Source organism: Cricetulus griseus, assembly GCF_003668045.3.
Source record: "Cricetulus griseus strain 17A/GY chromosome 1 unlocalized genomic scaffold, alternate assembly CriGri-PICRH-1.0 chr1_0, whole genome shotgun sequence".
NCBI classification, from domain to species: Eukaryota; Metazoa; Chordata; class Mammalia; order Rodentia; family Cricetidae; genus Cricetulus; species Cricetulus griseus.
Genome location: NW_023276806.1, coordinates 130,195,950 through 130,212,650, shown reverse-complemented (window position 1 = coordinate 130,212,650; position 16,701 = coordinate 130,195,950). Strand labels below are relative to the sequence as shown.

The 16,701-nt window shown below is 54.7% G+C and overlaps 1 protein-coding gene across 1 annotated transcript in view; it reads right to left on the bottom strand.

Moving 5' to 3' along the window:
• Positions 1–449: 449 nt before the first annotated feature.
• The window catches only part of Lrp1 (LDL receptor related protein 1), an 84,439-nt gene continuing 68,187 nt past the window's right edge, over positions 450–16,701 (bottom strand). Inside the window, exons 62-89 of the mRNA XM_027392194.2 lie at positions 13,007–13,155; positions 12,498–12,591; positions 12,062–12,178; positions 11,803–11,922; positions 11,399–11,521; positions 11,137–11,262; positions 10,556–10,672; positions 9,796–9,902; positions 9,572–9,704; positions 8,693–8,812; positions 8,418–8,540; positions 8,021–8,161; positions 7,787–7,921; positions 7,589–7,708; positions 6,497–6,765; positions 5,169–5,347; positions 4,663–4,769; positions 4,295–4,411; positions 3,805–3,981; positions 3,546–3,686; positions 3,285–3,458; positions 2,924–3,085; positions 2,423–2,597; positions 2,191–2,292; positions 1,968–2,032; positions 1,778–1,868; positions 1,545–1,689; positions 450–1,386 (exon numbers count right to left, since the gene is read on the bottom strand). Of these exons, the coding sequence (XP_027247995.1) occupies positions 1,246–1,386; positions 1,545–1,689; positions 1,778–1,868; positions 1,968–2,032; positions 2,191–2,292; positions 2,423–2,597; positions 2,924–3,085; positions 3,285–3,458; positions 3,546–3,686; positions 3,805–3,981; positions 4,295–4,411; positions 4,663–4,769; positions 5,169–5,347; positions 6,497–6,765; positions 7,589–7,708; positions 7,787–7,921; positions 8,021–8,161; positions 8,418–8,540; positions 8,693–8,812; positions 9,572–9,704; positions 9,796–9,902; positions 10,556–10,672; positions 11,137–11,262; positions 11,399–11,521; positions 11,803–11,922; positions 12,062–12,178; positions 12,498–12,591; positions 13,007–13,155 (3,770 nt within the window). The 3' untranslated portion in view covers positions 450–1,245. The remainder of the gene's footprint in view (positions 1,387–1,544; positions 1,690–1,777; positions 1,869–1,967; positions 2,033–2,190; positions 2,293–2,422; positions 2,598–2,923; positions 3,086–3,284; positions 3,459–3,545; positions 3,687–3,804; positions 3,982–4,294; positions 4,412–4,662; positions 4,770–5,168; positions 5,348–6,496; positions 6,766–7,588; positions 7,709–7,786; positions 7,922–8,020; positions 8,162–8,417; positions 8,541–8,692; positions 8,813–9,571; positions 9,705–9,795; positions 9,903–10,555; positions 10,673–11,136; positions 11,263–11,398; positions 11,522–11,802; positions 11,923–12,061; positions 12,179–12,497; positions 12,592–13,006; positions 13,156–16,701) is intronic.

Here is a 16,701-nt window from a genome sequence, read left to right as displayed (position 1 = left end):
ACAGCCACAGTTTTACTCATGGCGTCATAGAGTAAGATGGCAACATTTCAAAGGGAGCTGGGAGCAGGGAGCAGGGAGCTGTAGCTGACCATCCTGAAGGCTTGGGAAGCCTCATGGCTCAATGTACTCATTTTTTTCTGGTATGGTAGCTCACTGTGGGGGACAAGTGCACAGTGAGGGGTACAAAGCAGTGAAACAGAACTCCAAGTCAGTGTGCTGGGGCAGGGGAACACCAGATCCTACCACCACAAGTCACAGGCTCAAGGTCATACACCAAAAATCAGCTCTTCCTGCCATAGGAAGACTGGAGGATGGAGTGTGGCTGAAGACATTGACCTTAGGGTTCTCAGGCCAGTCTCCAGCATGCAGCAAAGCTCCCTCTGGTGGCTGGAGTAAGTAAGCACAGCCCCAGCCCTCAAAGTCTCACACTAGCAGGCAGACACAGTGGCTTTTTTTCTTGTCTTTTTTTTTTTTTTCTTTTTTACAATTTTATTTATAACAATATCTGTGTTATTTAATTGTAAAGGAATTCAGCAAAAATTATTAAAACGTTCACGTCCCCAAAATGGGGCTGCCCACTTGCCCTTCCTTGGTATGCCCCAACTCTTCCTGGTCCTCAAGGGGAGGGGGAGCTGGGGGACAGTTACCAAAGAATGTATACAGCCCTAGGAGCCACAGTGGGGGCACTGGAGAGGGGAGAGCCTGTCTGGAAGGGATACTGAGCATGGCCATCTCAGAGGTGCCCCAAAAGTGGGAGCTGGGACTTGGGGTGACTTCCCTCAAGAACTAAAAAAAATTCTCTTTTCTTCCTACCTCACAAAGCCAAATCTTCCAGACAGGGTCAGCAGAGGACTCCACCTCCCCAGAAGGAACCCCCAGATAACTGAGGAGGTGGAAGCTGGGACAGGGAGCCCTGACGAGTGTCTCGCACAGGCAGAAGGCTGTGTCACCAGCTTCCGGGTGTGTAGTAGGGAACAGAGATGGGCTCCTTCATACCTTTGAGCCACAGAGCCCTCCCTGCCCGCTCAAGGCAGCATGGGGGGGGGGTTTGCTGAGGAGCAGGCAGGAAGGGTAATGGAAGAGATAATACTGTGCTCGCTGGCTCGTTCACATATAAAAAGTAATTCCTTCATTTTTACATTTGTACATCCGGCAGGGCCGGAGAAGGGCTGGCTGGGGAGGGGGCTCATTGAAGGACTCGTGTCTGGCAGGGGCTTTCTGGGGATGTCCGTTGGGGGCAGGGCCCTATGCCAAGGGATCCCCTATCTCGTCCTCAGGTCCCCGGCCCAGGAGTTCTCGCTTCTCGTCCGTGCTGGCCAGGGAGTGGCGGCTGCCATGGCCCCCCATGTAGAGTGTGGCATATACTGGGTTGGTGAAGTTGGTAGGCTGCAAAAATGAACGAGGGTTGAGAGGTTTAGAATATTCTAGCTCCCACTTCTGAGCCATCACTCAGTACAACACCTTTAGTCGTCCTGCCTTCCCCCCACCTCCACCCCCCCCCCGTCCTTGGATCCTGGAAGTCCCTTCGATGGCCTCCAGTCTACCTTGTCAGGGTCAAGGGCAAAATCAGCATCCAGGAGGCCCCCGACATCGTCGGGCTCTCCACCTTCATACATCTTGTAGGTGGGGTTCCCAATTTCCACATTCATGGCCCCATTGGTCATCCGCTGGTGCTGGAAGCCCTTGGCCCTGGGGAGAGGCAGGAGTCAGGCAACAGCAATGATGGTGAAGGGGGGGTTGTAAGATAACAGAATTTTCCAGACTTGAAGTGGCTCACCCTCGGACTCGGCGCTTGTACCAGAAGACCACTCCTGCCACCAGAAGCAGCAGCAGGAGCAGCAGTAGAGGGATCAGGATGGAAGCCATATCTAGAGAGAGAAGTCAGAAAACTGAGTCTGAAGCACAGAGAGGTGGGGGCCCAAAGCTCTCGCTCTAGGTCTTGGCAGACCCACTCATCCATCACTCACGTCCAGGCTGTTGTTGACTGACGACGTGGTCCTCACAACGGGGTCCTGTCATATGGGGCGGGCACCTGCAGGCAGGAAAGCAAAGCTGAGTGTGCAGGCGTGGCCTCTGCAAAGTCCACCCTGCAGTTGCGGGAACTAGGCGGAGCCCCAGGGGCCAGGTGGTTCTGCTCAGATTTGAGGGAGACGGACATCCTACTCCTGGTGAGGCTCAGGCCCAACTCACTGGCACTCGGGCATCATTTTGCTGTTCATGGTGCAGGAGCCACCATTGCTGCAGTGATCAACGCAGGTCAGACAACTGGGGGCTATCCGGCCATCAGTGCAGCTGTGGAAAGGAATCAACACCTGGAGATGGGGCTGGCAGGTGCCTGTGACGCTCTAACGGGGTGAGGGGTGGAAGGAGAGAGGCATGACAGTTGTGACAGGGAAGAATGTGGAGGCAGGGTCCCACTCACTTGCAAGTGACATCTCCGGTCTGCTTATTGACCACACAGGCTCCTTGGAGGCAGCGGCTGCACTTTTTCACCTCACACCTTGGTCCCTCGAAGTAGACAGTGCAGCGACATTGTCGGGAGCCATTGGCAGCCATCTGGCAGGTGCCAAAGTTCTCACAGTAGCCTGAGCACTGCCCTGTGGTTGGGAATGGAGAGAAAGTACCCCAAGCCCTACCTTCATAAGGGTTCATTATGCAGGGGTCAGGAATTTCCACAACCTGGAGATGACTCCCACTACCTCATAAGCCCCTACGGCCCTGTCACAGGCCCCAGGACACAAGGATGTCCTTTAAATATTCATCTTGTTGAATAATCCTGGTGCCTGGAGGCTCCCTACACCAACATGGTGGACAGCACCCACAGCCTGGGCATAGTCCATCTGTACATGGCTTCCCTCCTCCACTTGCTCCTGTGGGTTCCTGCTTCCCTCTTCCTTCCCTGGGGCTGGAATGATTCACTCACGGTACTGGCAACGATCACCCAGGAAGCCAGGTAGACATCGGCACTGGGGCTGGTTGCCCTGGTTGACGGTACAGGTGCTGTTGTTGGCACAGTAGCCTGCACACACCTGCTGCGTGCACTTGGGGCCCGTGAAGCCTGTGGGGCACCGGCACGTGGGCATGCCTGATGGGAGAGGACTTTTGAGTGGGACCGTGGCACTGGGAACCACCGGGGCCCATAACAGAGCTGCGAGGGACCCAGGGAAGCAACAGAGGGAGCGGGTGCTGGGGTAACAGGAGGATGATGAGGCAAGGAGAGGCATCTGCCCGAAGGTGGGGGCCAGGATGAGGGGGGAAAGCACCAGTCCTAGTTGGGGACATACCAGAGGGGGAAGCGGCACAGGTGCCCCCATTTCGACAGTACCCCCAGCACTGGTCCAGTTCACACTTGTCGCCTGTGTAACGGGGCTGGCAGCGGCACTTGGGCTGCCTCCGTGCATTGAGGAAACAGCTACCACCATTGAAGCATTGCAGGGTGCAGGTTCCAGGCCTAGGGGCTGTGAGAAGAACTCATCAGGGCAAAGAAGTGGGACCCAAGGTCAGGCAAGCCAGATCCTAGGGTACCCAAGAAGGAGCGTGCATACCATCCGGAGGGGGTGTTGGAGAGGGCACGGGCACACAGGTGCCATTATCCAGTCTCTTTCCATTGGGACAGGTACACACAGGCCCACTGGGGCTCAGGAGACACAGCCACTCACACTTCTTGCGGTCACAGGGGTTGGTCACTGCGGGTGTGTGGAAGGGGTAGATACTGAGCAGGGCTTGTCCTGAGCCCTGTAGCTCTAGAACACTCCCTCCTCACTGGCCTTCCCCTCCACACCCTGGGCTTTCCCGCTAGCACACCCTCAGGCTGCTTGTGCTGATGGTAGAGGACCACGTCTGAGGCGTGGCTCAGGCTCCCAGTCAGGTTGATCAGGGGGCTGTGTCCAAACTTGTGGATCTTGAAGACACGATTATTGATGTAAGTGACGCCATAGATGTAATCCTCAAACACGTCGATGCTGAAGGGGTGACTGAGGCCTGGGGGAGGGAGAAGGGTCAGGTTAAAACAAGATGACTGCCTGGGCCGCCAGACACACGGCTCCATCCAAACCAATGATCCCTGCCCCGCTACTGGCAAACGGTCTGGTCACCACGAGATTTCAGGGGTCACAGGAGACTTTGGCTTTCTCTCCCCCCATCTGCCAAGTTCTTCCACCCCTGCTGACTCCACAGAACTTAATGTTGGTAGGATGAATAAATTGGGGACCAGTCTAACTGAAGGATGGAAGCAGTAGGAAGGGTAGGAGGCCTAACGGCTGGGTTAGGGACCACACTGCCGCCATCCTCTGACCTCGTTTGCCGTCAGCAGCCACGACGGGATCAGTGCCATCGAGCCGGATGCTGCCGATAACTGAAAGCTTGGCATCTGCCCAGTATAGCCGTTCATTGTGATAATCCACAGCCAGGCCTGAGGTGAGAAAATGCTGTGAGGGCTCAGCCTCTGCCATGGATAATAGAACTGATTCTGTCTGGTGTCCAGGGCAGCAACCACATTGCTCGTGTAATCTCTCCCGATCACCCATCTGGAAAAATGCTCCCACGGCCCTTAGCCTGACCTGTTGGAAGCTGCCTGCCCCACTGCCCTCAATTTTGGGCGACTTTTGAAGCAGCTGGGATCAGAGCCCTGTACCTCCCACACTCTACCCCTGCCCCAGGGACCTGTGGGCCACTGGATGTTGTCCTGCACGAGAGTCTCTCGAAGGGTCCCATCCATCGCTGCTGTTTCAATCTTGGGGTGGTTGCCCCAGTCTGACCAGTACATGGTACTAAGGAGGAAGAAGTAAGAGCGGGTTGTCCTCCAGGGCCACAGAAAAGACCAAAGTGCAACACAGCACCTAGCCTGGGATGGATGCTGCTGGCCAACGGGAAGAAGATGCCTGTCCTCTCCACAATGAGACCCAGGAGACAATTTCTGAGCCAGGCTAGCATCATCTACTCTACAAGATGCTAAGCCAGTAGCATCTAAAGGGGCAGAGCTGCCCCCTGGAGGGGGACTCAGGTCTTGGCAACCAAGTCAAGCAGAGGTTAGCCATTTAACTGGGAGTCCCCAGCAGTGGCTCGAGGAGGGCCAGAAGCCTGTGGTCTCTGTCCCCTGTGGATGCTGGGCCTGTCCTAAGGGCTTCCCGACACCAGCCCAAACACCTCCCCCCAGGGCCCTTGCCCACCCCCTCAGCGGGTCCACCACGATGGCGTGGGGCTCATCAATCATGCCCGAGATGAGTGTCTTGCGGTTCTCTCCCTTCATTTGTGCCACCTCGATCACGTCTCGGCCAGAGTCGGTCCAGTACACGTTTCCGGCCACCCAATCAATGGCAATCCCTCTCGGCATCTTTAGCCCTGAAATCTAAGCAGCGTCACGTATTCAGGGATCACCATCTTCTGTCTTCCCGTCCATTATCCCCATCCTCCGGACTCTGTCACCCCCTGACCAACATGGCTACAAACAGTCTCCAGGATCTTTTTTTCTTTGGACTAGGTCTCTATCGCAGCTCAGGCAGATCTGGAACTCACTGTGTAGCCCAGGTTGACCTCTTATCTTTTGCTTTCCCTCCATTGAATTACAGGCATGAGCCACCACGCCTGGCATATCTTCATGTTTTTCTAGTTAATCCTCACTTAAAAAAAAAAAAAAAAAAAGCTATGGGGCCGGGTGGGGCAGTGAGATGGCTTAGTGGATAAAGGTGCTTGCTGCCAAGCCTAGTGACCAGAGTTCAAATCCCTGGGACTCATATGGTAGAGAAAGAACTCCAAGTTGTGCTCTGAGTTCTACGCATGCACCATGGCATCTACATGTGTTGCGCGCGTGCGCGCACACACACACACACACACACACTTTCTAAATAAATAAAACAGTCTATGAAGCTGGGAGTGTAGTTTTGCCAGTAAAGCACTTGTCTAGCACTAAAAAACCAAGCAGCCAGATACAGAAAGAAGCTTGTAAGATTAGGTATTATTATTATTACTATTATAATTATTGGTTTTTTGAGACAGGGTTTCTCTGTGTAGCTTTGGGGCCTATCCTGGCACTCGCTCTGGAGACCCGGCTGGCCTCAAACTCACAGAGATCCGCCCGCCTCTGCCTTCCGAGTCCTGGGATTAAAGGCATGCACCACCAACGCCCGGCTAATATTAGGTATTTATCATCATTGTTGTTTTATTTTCATTGCTGTTGCTGGGGATCAAACCTAGGGCTTTGCACATTCTATTGCTGAACTCTACATAAGCCTGGGGTTGGTATTATCTCCAAGTAGTTGAACAAGTTGGCCAATAATGACATGGAGGAGTGACAAGCATGTATCAGAGTGGGCTCTGATGCCGAATGTCAGTCTGTCCTGCCATATGGCAGGGCCAACTATTGCTTGGGCTACTAGCTGTGCCTTAACAGGCAATGCCTAATGTCCTTGCCTTCTAGCCTTAGGCTCTGCCAGCTCCCACAGTCCCTTTTCAAGTACTGTTCTGCTCTTCCACCAATTCTGTCAGGCTGGGCACTTACATTGAGGTGAGTGACACCCCGGTCGATCTGTCTCCGGTGACGGTTGGAAGTAGTAGGAGGTGCGGCGGGTGGCAGGCTCCGATAGGAGATTGTGCCTGTGTGCCAGTTAGTCCAGTAGACACGGCCAGCCTTGACGTGGACATCCATGGCATCTATTCGGACGCTCTCATCGCCCTGGAAGGTCTGCTCATAGGCTGAGTGAGGGTGCCCAGGGAACAAGCTGCGGATCTCATTGTCATCAGCGATGTAGAGGACCTGGTACTCGGAGCCTACCAGAGTCAGAGATCACCTCTTAGATGGGTTTGAGAGGTGCAGGCAACAGCCAGGGCCTGAGTTCAATCCCTTGGACTCATACGGCCAAGTAACGGACAAGGATGACCTCCAGCTAAGTCCCTGGCATTCTGTAGTAGCCTCTGATCTAATCAAAGCATTTGTTTCAGACAGAAAGGGACGCTTCTGGTACTGGTGTCTCCAACATCAGGCCTGAGGACTCAAACCTGTGCTCCAAACTGATAACGGAATAGCCAGATCCTCCAGAAATCTGTCCTTGCATCTCACTTTCCTGACAGCTTCAGGAATTCTGCCTTGTGGTCTCCGGAGGAATCACTTGCTGAGAGGGGACAGGCATGTAGGGTCCTCTTGCTGGTGTGTGTATATATATATATACACGCCCATGTGCGTGTGTGGTGTGTGAGCACGGGCACGTGGAAGGTGCAATGCCTTGTCAGAGCATGGGGGAGGATATGCAGGCAGGCCCATGTGACTGAGTCTAACTGTACTGTTAACCTAGGGCAGTGGGACCTGTGTGTGTGTGTGTGTATGTGTGTGTGTGCGCGCCCGCGCGCGCCATGTGGGAGTGTTGCTCCCACAGAACTTTCAGAAACCCACCCAGTGCCCTCTCTCTCTCCTATGCTTTGCTCAGGTTGGCATCGCAGTCTAGCTTGGGTCTGGAGGCCATGCCTGACCAAAGAAGTATACTTGGGAATGTTCCATTCTGGGGACATTCTGCCAGCTCCATTTCATAGCCTCCTGTGTGGTATGGCCCTACCCACCCACCCACCCACCCTTCCTGTCCTTCCCCGAATCTAGCACCTTCAGCCTTGCAGGTATTGTGTGTCTTCATGAAGTTGCGGGCACAGCTGCAGAGGTGGCTACCCTTCGTGTTGTTGCAGAGCTGTGAGCAGGTGCCGAAGCGCAGACACTCGTTGATGTCTGGGGGTTACATTGAGGGTCATGGGGAGTCTAGGAGCTGGGGTTTCAGCCCATTCACCTCCCGTCCAGCTTTCCTACCCTGGCATCCTGGCTGGCCCGGCACAGTGTGGAAGCCTGAGCGGCAGGCACAGTAGGCGGCCTTCTCGGTGCGCATGCAACGTGCTTCATCCCCACAGATGCTGGCATTGGTGGCGCAGCTGGTCAGCTTGGGGTCTGTGGGGGACAAACAGTGGATTCCCTCACCTAGGCCCCGCCCCGGCATCTAAGCCCTGTCCCTGGTACCCTCCCCCCTGCTCTCACACCCAGTCCTACCGATGCTGCAGTCCTCCTCATCGGAGCCATCTCCACAGTCGTCAAACATGTTACAGCGCAGTGAGGATGACAGACAGCGCTGGTTCCGGCAAAGGAACTCCTTCTTATCTTTGCAGTGGGGGTTCTGGGTCGTGGGGGGCTCTGGGGAGGGAAGAGGCTTCAGGCTCTGGGTACTGACCACACTATCCCTCCTTCCACAGAGATCTTGCTAACATAGGTGTGTCCTGTCTGCTCATCAAGCTGAGGGTGGGGGGTGGATGTGCTAAACCTGTAGCCCCAGGGCCCCAGGAGGCCTTCAATACCTCGCCCCAGAGTTAGGCCCCCATCTTCAGCCTGGCAGAACCATCCGCTCTCCAGATGCAGCTCCCCCAGGGCCCCCTCATTGCCCTCAGCTCACCACAGTCTTCCTCGTCAGTCCCATCACCACAGTTGTCAGTGCCATCACACTGGCGCCCGATCCACAGGCAGACTCGGTCATTCTTGCATCGGAAGGGCCGGTTGGGAGGACACACGAACCGGGCTGAGGAAGCCAGGGACAGCCAGATAAGTCTTGGGGGTGAGGGGTAGGGGATAGGTGGCCACCGGGGAGTATGGGAGTCATGGTCCCACCTGATGCTCTGTCCTTGCCTTGGGCAGCCCCCTGACCCCACCTTGCTCCATCCTAAATCTTACCGCATTCCTCAGGGTTCTCATCCGAGTTATCCCCACAGTCGTCCTCACCGTCACACTTCCAGGCCAGTGGCTTGCACAGAGTGTTGTTACATTGGAATTCATCCAAGGGGCAGGTCCTCACTGGGTACAGGGTGAACAAAGGCATGAGAATGAATACAGGCTGTGGCTATAGGATTGTATCTGTCACTTTCTCCATGGGTGGGGCCGAGGCCCAGGGTTCGCCAGGGAAGCTGGAGACTCAGCTGCCTTAATTGCCTGCCCAGCTGGCAGAGAGGCATTGGCTCCCTCTGGTATTTTGGGGAGAGGCTACTTAAGGGTGTGTCCACAGGGGTGCTCTTCCTGAGTAGATGAGATACGAACCTTGAGCCTGGTGTAGCCTGTGGCAAGTGCAGGCTTTAGGTCATGATGATCAGCCTATAGAGGAGAACCAGGAAGGCTGCCTTCCAGGTGGAAACCCTTACTCCAACCCTCAGCTTCTCTCCTGACATGTGTCACACTGCTCCCCCGGGGCTACTGAGCTCACTAACTTCCCTGGGGGGGAGGGTGAGCAGGATCTGGCCTCTTAACATGGCCAACTGGGTGGGAGGTGCGTAGGGCGGTGGGTAGACACAGCCTACAGGATTCTGCTGGATTTCCACCTAGCTAGCTCCCTTAGCAAGGTTAGGATACAACCTGCATGAAAAACATCCAGTGGCCTGAGCCTTGCCTATTGCTTCATCCCTAACACCTAGGACAGTGCTTGGCTCTCAGTATATGCTCAATAAAGGTTTGTTGCAGGAACCATGAATGAAAGAAATAAAAGGCTTAGTAAACTTGGCCCACATAATGGTCTGGGGGGGGGAGTGGGAGGGGCGGCGATGCCAGACTGGAGGGGCTCACCCCCGGTGCCACAGGCTTCCTCATCACTGCCATCCATGCAGTCAGCGTCTGCGTCGCAGCGCCAGCGCAGTGGGATGCAGTGTCCACTCTTGCACTGGAACTGGTCCATATCACAGCGGGGAGTACAGTCTTTCTGTGGGTATGGGAGTCAGCAGTCTGGTCAGGCCCCTGGGGCCCTGCCCTAATTCTGAGGTCAGCCCTTTCCTTGAGACCTGTGTGCTCACCTCGTCTGAGCCGTCGGCACAGTCATGGTCCCCGTCACACTTCCAGCGCCCGGCGATGCAGCGGCCGTTGGCACAGGAGAACTCGCTCTCAGAGCAGGGCCGAGGGGCTGGGGAAAGACAGGCCCCCAGCACAGTGGGCAAGACAGGCCCCCAGCACAGTGGGCACTGGGCATCTCCAGCCCTTGGATGTACTACTCCCAAGCCCAAGGCTCATTCCTACGCCCTTGGAGGCCACAGCTGACTGGCGTGATGATCAACTCAACCAAACCCAGGCAGTTAACTGGCTGTTCTCATGAGACTGGCTGGGAAAGAGGGTATTCACACTTATCGCACTAGGAATGGACACACGGGAGAGGGCATGGGTTCCTGGTCCTGTCCTTAGGACAGACCATGTAGGGGAGGGAGGGACAAGACCACTGAGACAAGCAGCAGGCCCGGGGAGAGGCCAGTTAAGGATGATGGGCGGAAGGACAGCACAGGGATGGGCAAGGCTCCGGGGCAGAGGCAGAGGTGGCAGGAACGGGAGCACAACGGAGACACCTACCTCTGCAACCCCAAGAGGACAGTGTAAAAATGGAGAGAAACATGAGATGAGGTGAAATGGCAGAGGCCCAAGTACACGACATAGAGTGGGGTGGAGTGCAGCGGAGGGGTTCCTGACCCCCTCGCCCTGGGAGGGCCACCCCCTGAACGGCGGTAGGAGGGGGAGATACCGAGGCCTGGGAAAGGGATGATGGGCAGGATGAGGCGTAGGACATACTGCAGCTCTCCTCGTCAGAGTTGTCCCCACAGTCGTTGTCATAGTCACACTGCCAGCGGCCGGGCACACAGCGGTTGTTCTTGCAGCGGAACTGGTAGGGCTCGCAGGTACGCTCGTCTAAGGGCGGCAAGATGTGGAGGGGTAGATCGGGGCTGTCAGGGATGGAGTGGGCGGCAGAGGACGGGGTCTAGGGTGGGCAGGTGAGGATGGCGATGTGGGGAGGTGGTCATCGCAGTCTGGGAAAACTTGGCTCCGGGGCGGTTAACACCCTTGCTGTAGGTACTGTGTGGCATCTACGGGAAGGTCTGGGCAGACGGGCAATGTGTGGGGAAGGTGGTTGACTTGGGGACAGATGAACAGGGCGGGCACAGAAGATTCTGTGTAAGCCTCTTCTGGGGGTGGCGAGAGAGAGGAACAAGGAATTGGGAGGTGGTGGGGACTACAGGGAAAGTGTCCCTGTGTCAGCTCTACGGTCTCCACAAGACGTGGCACCAGGGGCCATGCTGAGACCTGGTCAGCAGGCAGCCCAGAGGCCTGTCTGTCTCTGAACTTCACTGTACCCCGAACCCGAGGCTGCTTACCACACTCTTCCTTGGGTTCATCGGAGCCATCACCACAGTCGTCCTCGCCGTCACACTTCCAGCGTGCTGGGATGCAGCGGCCTGAGTCCTTGCAGCGGAACTCATCTACTCCACAGGTCATCTGGGCTGCAGGGCATGGGCAGGGGTGAGGAGTCCCCTTGGGGGACCACTGGGCAAAGGCAGAGCAGCTCAGGGGAGCGGGCGTGTGTGCGTGCTGCGGTAAGGCAGTCACGGGCGCTGCAGGGGAAGATGGGCAACTCACTGCAGTTGGCGGGCTCATCACTGCCATCCACACAGTCATTGTCCCTGTCACAGACCCAGACGCGGGGGATGCAGCGCTTGGTGATGGAGCACTGGAACTGGTTGGGGGCGCAGGTTACCTCAGCTGCAAGGTGGATGAGAGAATGAAGACCCTTATGTCTCCTCCCAGTTTTTGGTCACCATGTCTTCCCTCTTCCAAAAGCCCGGCCCTGGTCTTGGTGAGGAGGAAGGAATGGTTTAACCTCAGTCTGGTATTCTGTTTTGTCTTTTGGATCTGCCAACTATCCATACTGAACACAGCAGCTTTATAAGCAAAACCAGGAGACACCCATCGTGACTCATGTCATCCCTCAACGACGGCGTGTGACGGTGTCCCCTGCCCACTCCCCTGAACCTGGCACTTACGGCAGTCCCGTTCGTCTTCACCGTCCCCACAGTTGTCCTGTCCATTGCAACGGAAGATGCCGGGAATGCAGCGGTTGGTGTTGGTGCACTTGAACTGACTGGGCAGGCAGACGTGAATGTCTGGGAGCGGGAGAAGCGGAGGTAACTAATGATAGGTAGGGGTGGGGCTGAGCAGCACAAATGCAGCCTAGAGAAAAAGCTGCCGTTGCTTCCTTGCTCTCTAAACCCGCGAGTGGCTGCTGTCTGGGCAGCTCCTTACCACAGTTGGCCTCGTCACTGCTGTCTTGGCAGTCATTGTCCCCGTCACAGATGAAGGCAGGGTTGGTGCAGATGCCTGTTGAGCACTGGAACTGGCCTGGGCGGCACTTGAACTCGGCTGCCGAGAAGGAAGTCTCAGTGTCAGAAGAGTAGGAAGTGAGATGGCCCGGCGATGTTTGTCACCTAGGCCTGACGACCCCAGTAATCCTCAGGGCCCATGGTGGGAGGAGAGAACTGATTTCTGAAAGCTGCCCTCTGACCTCCACACATTCACCAGGGCACATACATGCACATGCCTGTACTCACAAATGCATATCACGCACACACACACCACTAAAAAAAAAAAGAGCAAGCAGGGAGCAAGTATATCACTGAAGTCTCTGCCCCTGGTGGCCAGTGAGGAGCTTTCTGCCTCCTCCCACACCCTGGACACTCACGACAGTCTGGGGGCTCATCCGAGTGGTCTCCGCAGTCATCCTCAGTGTCACACTTCCACCAGAAGGGGATGCATTTGTCGTTCTTGCACACAAACTGGAGGGCAGGTGGGGCGAGATGGGGTTGGTGGGGGCTTGGGGAACTCAAAAAATATTTTCTCTCAAGGGGCAGAAATGCTTCAGAGAAATAGTGGTGGGGTTAGCGCTTGTCGGGGGAGGGAGAGCTGGACAGACAGTTGGGATATGAGAAATGGAAGAAGGCCAGATGAGGGCTATTTGTACAGGAGAGCACAGGAAGATGAGGGCTAGTGACACTGGTGAGGTCGGCACTAGGGTACAGAGGTGTCTGTACGGTGACCAGTGTAAAAGTAGTGCTGTGAGGAGACAAGGGATAGGCAGGCAAGAAGTATGGAGGTGTCAGCATGGGAATGCCAGATGTGGGTGCTGGGACATAAGCGTGAGGGGCCAGGGGACTGAGGCACAGACAGGAGGAGTCGTGAGGGGAGCCTCACCTGGCTTGCTGTGCAGTTGGACACACAGGTACGGCCATCACCACCCAGATAGAAGTTGGTGGGGCAGGCACATTTGTGACCACCGCCAGGGGACAGCAGGCACAGGTTGCTGCAGCCACCATTGTTGACTTTGCAGGGGTGATTGGGCACTGCCAGAGAGAATGAGGTCAAAGGGTCATGACTGGTCCTGGGATATGACTCTTAAGTCACAGGTTTCTGACTGTGAGGGTAGGTCCTCCTGGGAATGGTCTCTGGCCTTCTAAAGAACATCCGGTCCACTCCATCCTGCTCAGAGGCATGGCAGATCTTTATCCCACCGCCTTCGTTAGGGGATTGAGAATGGACACAGGAAAGGACCTCTCAATGCCCAGGATCAGCTTGGGCTTGGTTTTCTTTGATGCTCTGGGCTCCCTAACTTCAGGGTGTGGCTGCCAGAAGACCTCAGTGTTGAACCCAGGATGGACTGCCGAGGGCCTGACCATAATGTCTACAGCCTCTGTAAGTCCGCTACCTGGCAGGGATGCTTAGTCAGTGCCAGGGAGGGAGGAGTAGGAACTCCGAGAACTGGGTCTTTCATGCATGGTCCACTCGTCGTGTGTGTGTGTGTGTGTGTGTGTGTGTGTGTGTGTGTGTGTGTGTGTGTGTGTGTGTGTGTGTGTGTGTGTGTGTGTGTGTGTGTGTGTGTGTGTGTGTGTGTGTGTGTGTGTGTGTGTGTGTGTGTGTGTGTGTGTGTGTGTGTGTGTGTGTGTGTGTGTGTGTGTGTGTGTGTGTGTGTGTGTGTGTGTGTGTGTGTGTGTGTGTGTGTGTGTGTGTGTGTGTGTGTGTGTGTGTGTGTGTGTGTGTGTGTGTGTGTGTGTGTGTGTGTGTGTGTGTGTGTGTGTGTGTGTGTGTGTGTGTGTGTGTGTGTGTGTGTGTGTGTGTGTGTGTGTGTGTGTGTGTGTGTGTGTGTGTGTGTGTGTGTGTGTGTGTGTGTGTGTGTGTGTGTGTGTGTGTGTGTGTGTGTGTGTGTGTGTGTGTGTGTGTGTGTGTGTGTGTGTGTGTGTGTGTGTGTGTGTGTGTGTGTGTGTGTGTGTGTGTGTGTGTGTGTGTGTGTGTGTGTGTGTGTGTGTGTGTGTGTGTGTGTGTGTGTGTGTGTGTGTGTGTGTGTGTGTGTGTGTGTGTGTGTGTGTGTGTGTGTGTGTGTGTGTGTGTGTGTGTGTGTGTGTGTGTGTGTGTGTGTGTGTGTGTGTGTGTGTGTGTGTGTGTGTGTGTGTGTGTGTGTGTGTGTGTGTGTGTGTGTGTGTGTGTGTGTGTGTGTGTGTGTGTGTGTGTGTGTGTGTGTGTGTGTGTGTGTGTGTGTGTGTGTGTGTGTGTGTGTGTGTGTGTGTGTGTGTGTGTGTGTGTGTGTGTGTGTGTGTGTGTGTGTGTGTGTGTGTGTTGTGTGTGTGTGTGTGTGTGTGTGTGTGGTGTGTGTGTGTGTGTGTGTGTGTGTGTGTGTGTGTGTGTGTGTGTGTGTGTGTGTGTGTGTGTGTGTGTGTGTGTGTGTGTGTGTGTGTGTGTGTGTGTGTGTGTGTGTGTGTGTGTGTGTGTGTGTGTGTGTGTGTGTGTGTGTGTGTGTGTGTGTGTGTGTGTGTGTGTGTGTGTGTGTGTGTGTGTGTGTGTGTGTGTGTGTGTGTGTGTGTGTGTGTGTGTGTGTGTGTGTGTGTGTGTGTGTGTGTGTGTGTGTGTGTGTGTGTGTGTGTGTGTGTGTGTGTGTGTGTGTGTGTGTGTGTGTGTGTGTGTGTGTGTGTGTGTGTGTGTGTGTGTGTGTGTGTGTGTGTGTGTGTGTGTGTGTGTGTGTGTGTGTGTGTGTGTGTGTGTGTGTGTGTGTGTGTGTGTGTGTGTGTGTGTGTGTGTGTGTGTGTGTGTGTGTGTGTGTGTGTGTGTGTGTGTGTGTGTGTGTGTGTGTGTGTGTGTGTGTGTGTGTGTGTGTGTGTGTGTGTGTGTGTGTGTGTGTGTGTGTGTGTGTGTGTGTGTGTGTGTGTGTGTGTGTGTGTGTGTGTGTGTGTGTGTGTGTGTGTGTGTGTGTGTGTGTGTGTGTGTGTGTGTGTGTGTGTGTGTGTGTGTGTGTGTGTGTGTGTGTGTGTGTGTGTGTGTGTGTGTGTGTGTGTGTGTGTGTGTGTGTGTGTGTGTGTGTGTGTGTGTGTGTGTGTGTGTGTGTGTGTGTGTGTGTGTGTGTGTGTGTGTGTGTGTGTGTGTGTGTGTGTGTGTGTGTGTGTGTGTGTGTGTGTGTGTGTGTGTGTGTGTGTGTGTGTGTGTGTGTGTGTGTGTGTGTGTGTGTGTGTGTGTGTGTGTGTGTGTGTGTGTGTGTGTGTGTGTGTGTGTGTGTGTGTGTGTGTGTGTGTGTGTGTGTGTGTGTGTGTGTGTGTGTGTGTGTGTGTGTGTGTGTGTGTGTGTGTGTGTGTGTGTGTGTGTGTGTGTGTGTGTGTGTGTGTGTGTGTGTGTGTGTGTGTGTGTGTGTGTGTGTGTGTGTGTGTGTGTGTGTGTGTGTGTGTGTGTGTGTGTGTGTGTGTGTGTGTGTGTGTGTTGTGTGTGTGTGTGTGTGTGTGTGTGTGTGTGTGTGTGTGTGTGTGTGTTGTGTGTGTGTGTGTGTGTGTGTGTGTGTGTGTGTGTGTGTGTGTGTGTGTGTGTGTGTGTGTGTGTGTGTGTGTGTGTGTGTGTGTGTGTGTGTGTGTGTGTGTGTGTGTGTGTGTGTGTGTGTGTGTGTGTGTGTGTGTGTGTGTGTGGTGTGTGTGTGTGTGTGTGTGTGTGTGTGTGTGTGTGTGTGTGTGTGTGTGTGTGTGTGTGTGTGTGTGTGTGTGTGTGTGTGTGTGTGTGTGTGTGTGTGTGTGTGTGTGTGTGTGTGTGTGTGTGTGTGTGTGTGTGTGTGTGTGTGTGTGTGTGTGTGTGTGTGTGTGTGTGTGTGTGTGTGTGTGTGTGTGTGTGTGTGTGTGTGTGTTGTGTGTGTGTGTGTGTGTGTGTGTTGTGTGTGTGTGTGTGTGTGTGTGTGTGTGTGTGTGTGTGTGTGTGTGTGTGTGTGTGTGTGTGTGTGTGTGTGTGTGTGTGTGTGTGTGTGTGTGTGTGTGTGTGTGTGTGTGTGTGTGTGTGTGTGTGTGTGTGTGTGTGTGTGTGTGTGTGTGTGTGTGTGTGTGTGTGTGTGTGTGTGTGTGTGTGTGTGTGTGTGTGTGTGTGTGTGTGTGGTGTGTGTGTGTGTGTGTGTGTGTGTGTGTGTGTGTGTGTGTGTGTGTGTGTGTGTGTGTGTGTGTGTGTGTGTGTGTGTGTGTGTGTGTGTGTGTGTGTGTGTGTGTGTGTGTGTGTGTGTGTGTGTGTGTGTGTGTGTGTGTGTGTGTGTGTGTGTGTGTGTGTGTGTGTGTGTGTGTGTGTGTGTGTGTGTGTGTGTGTGTGTGTGTGTGTGTGTGTGTGTGTGTGTGTGTGTTGTGTGTGTGTGTGTGTGTGTGTGTGTGTGTGTGTGTGTGTGTGTGTGTGTGTGTGTGTGTGTGTGTGTGTGTGTGTGTGTGTGTGTGTGTGTGTGTGTGTGTGTGTGTGTGTGTGTGTGTGTGTGTGTGTGTGTGTGTGTGTGTGTGTGTGTGTGTGTGTGTGTGTGTGTGTGTGTGTGTGTGTGTGTGTGTGTGTGTGTGTGTGTGTGTGTGTGTGTGTGTGTGTGTGTGTGTGTGTGTGTGTGTGTGTGTGTGTGTGTG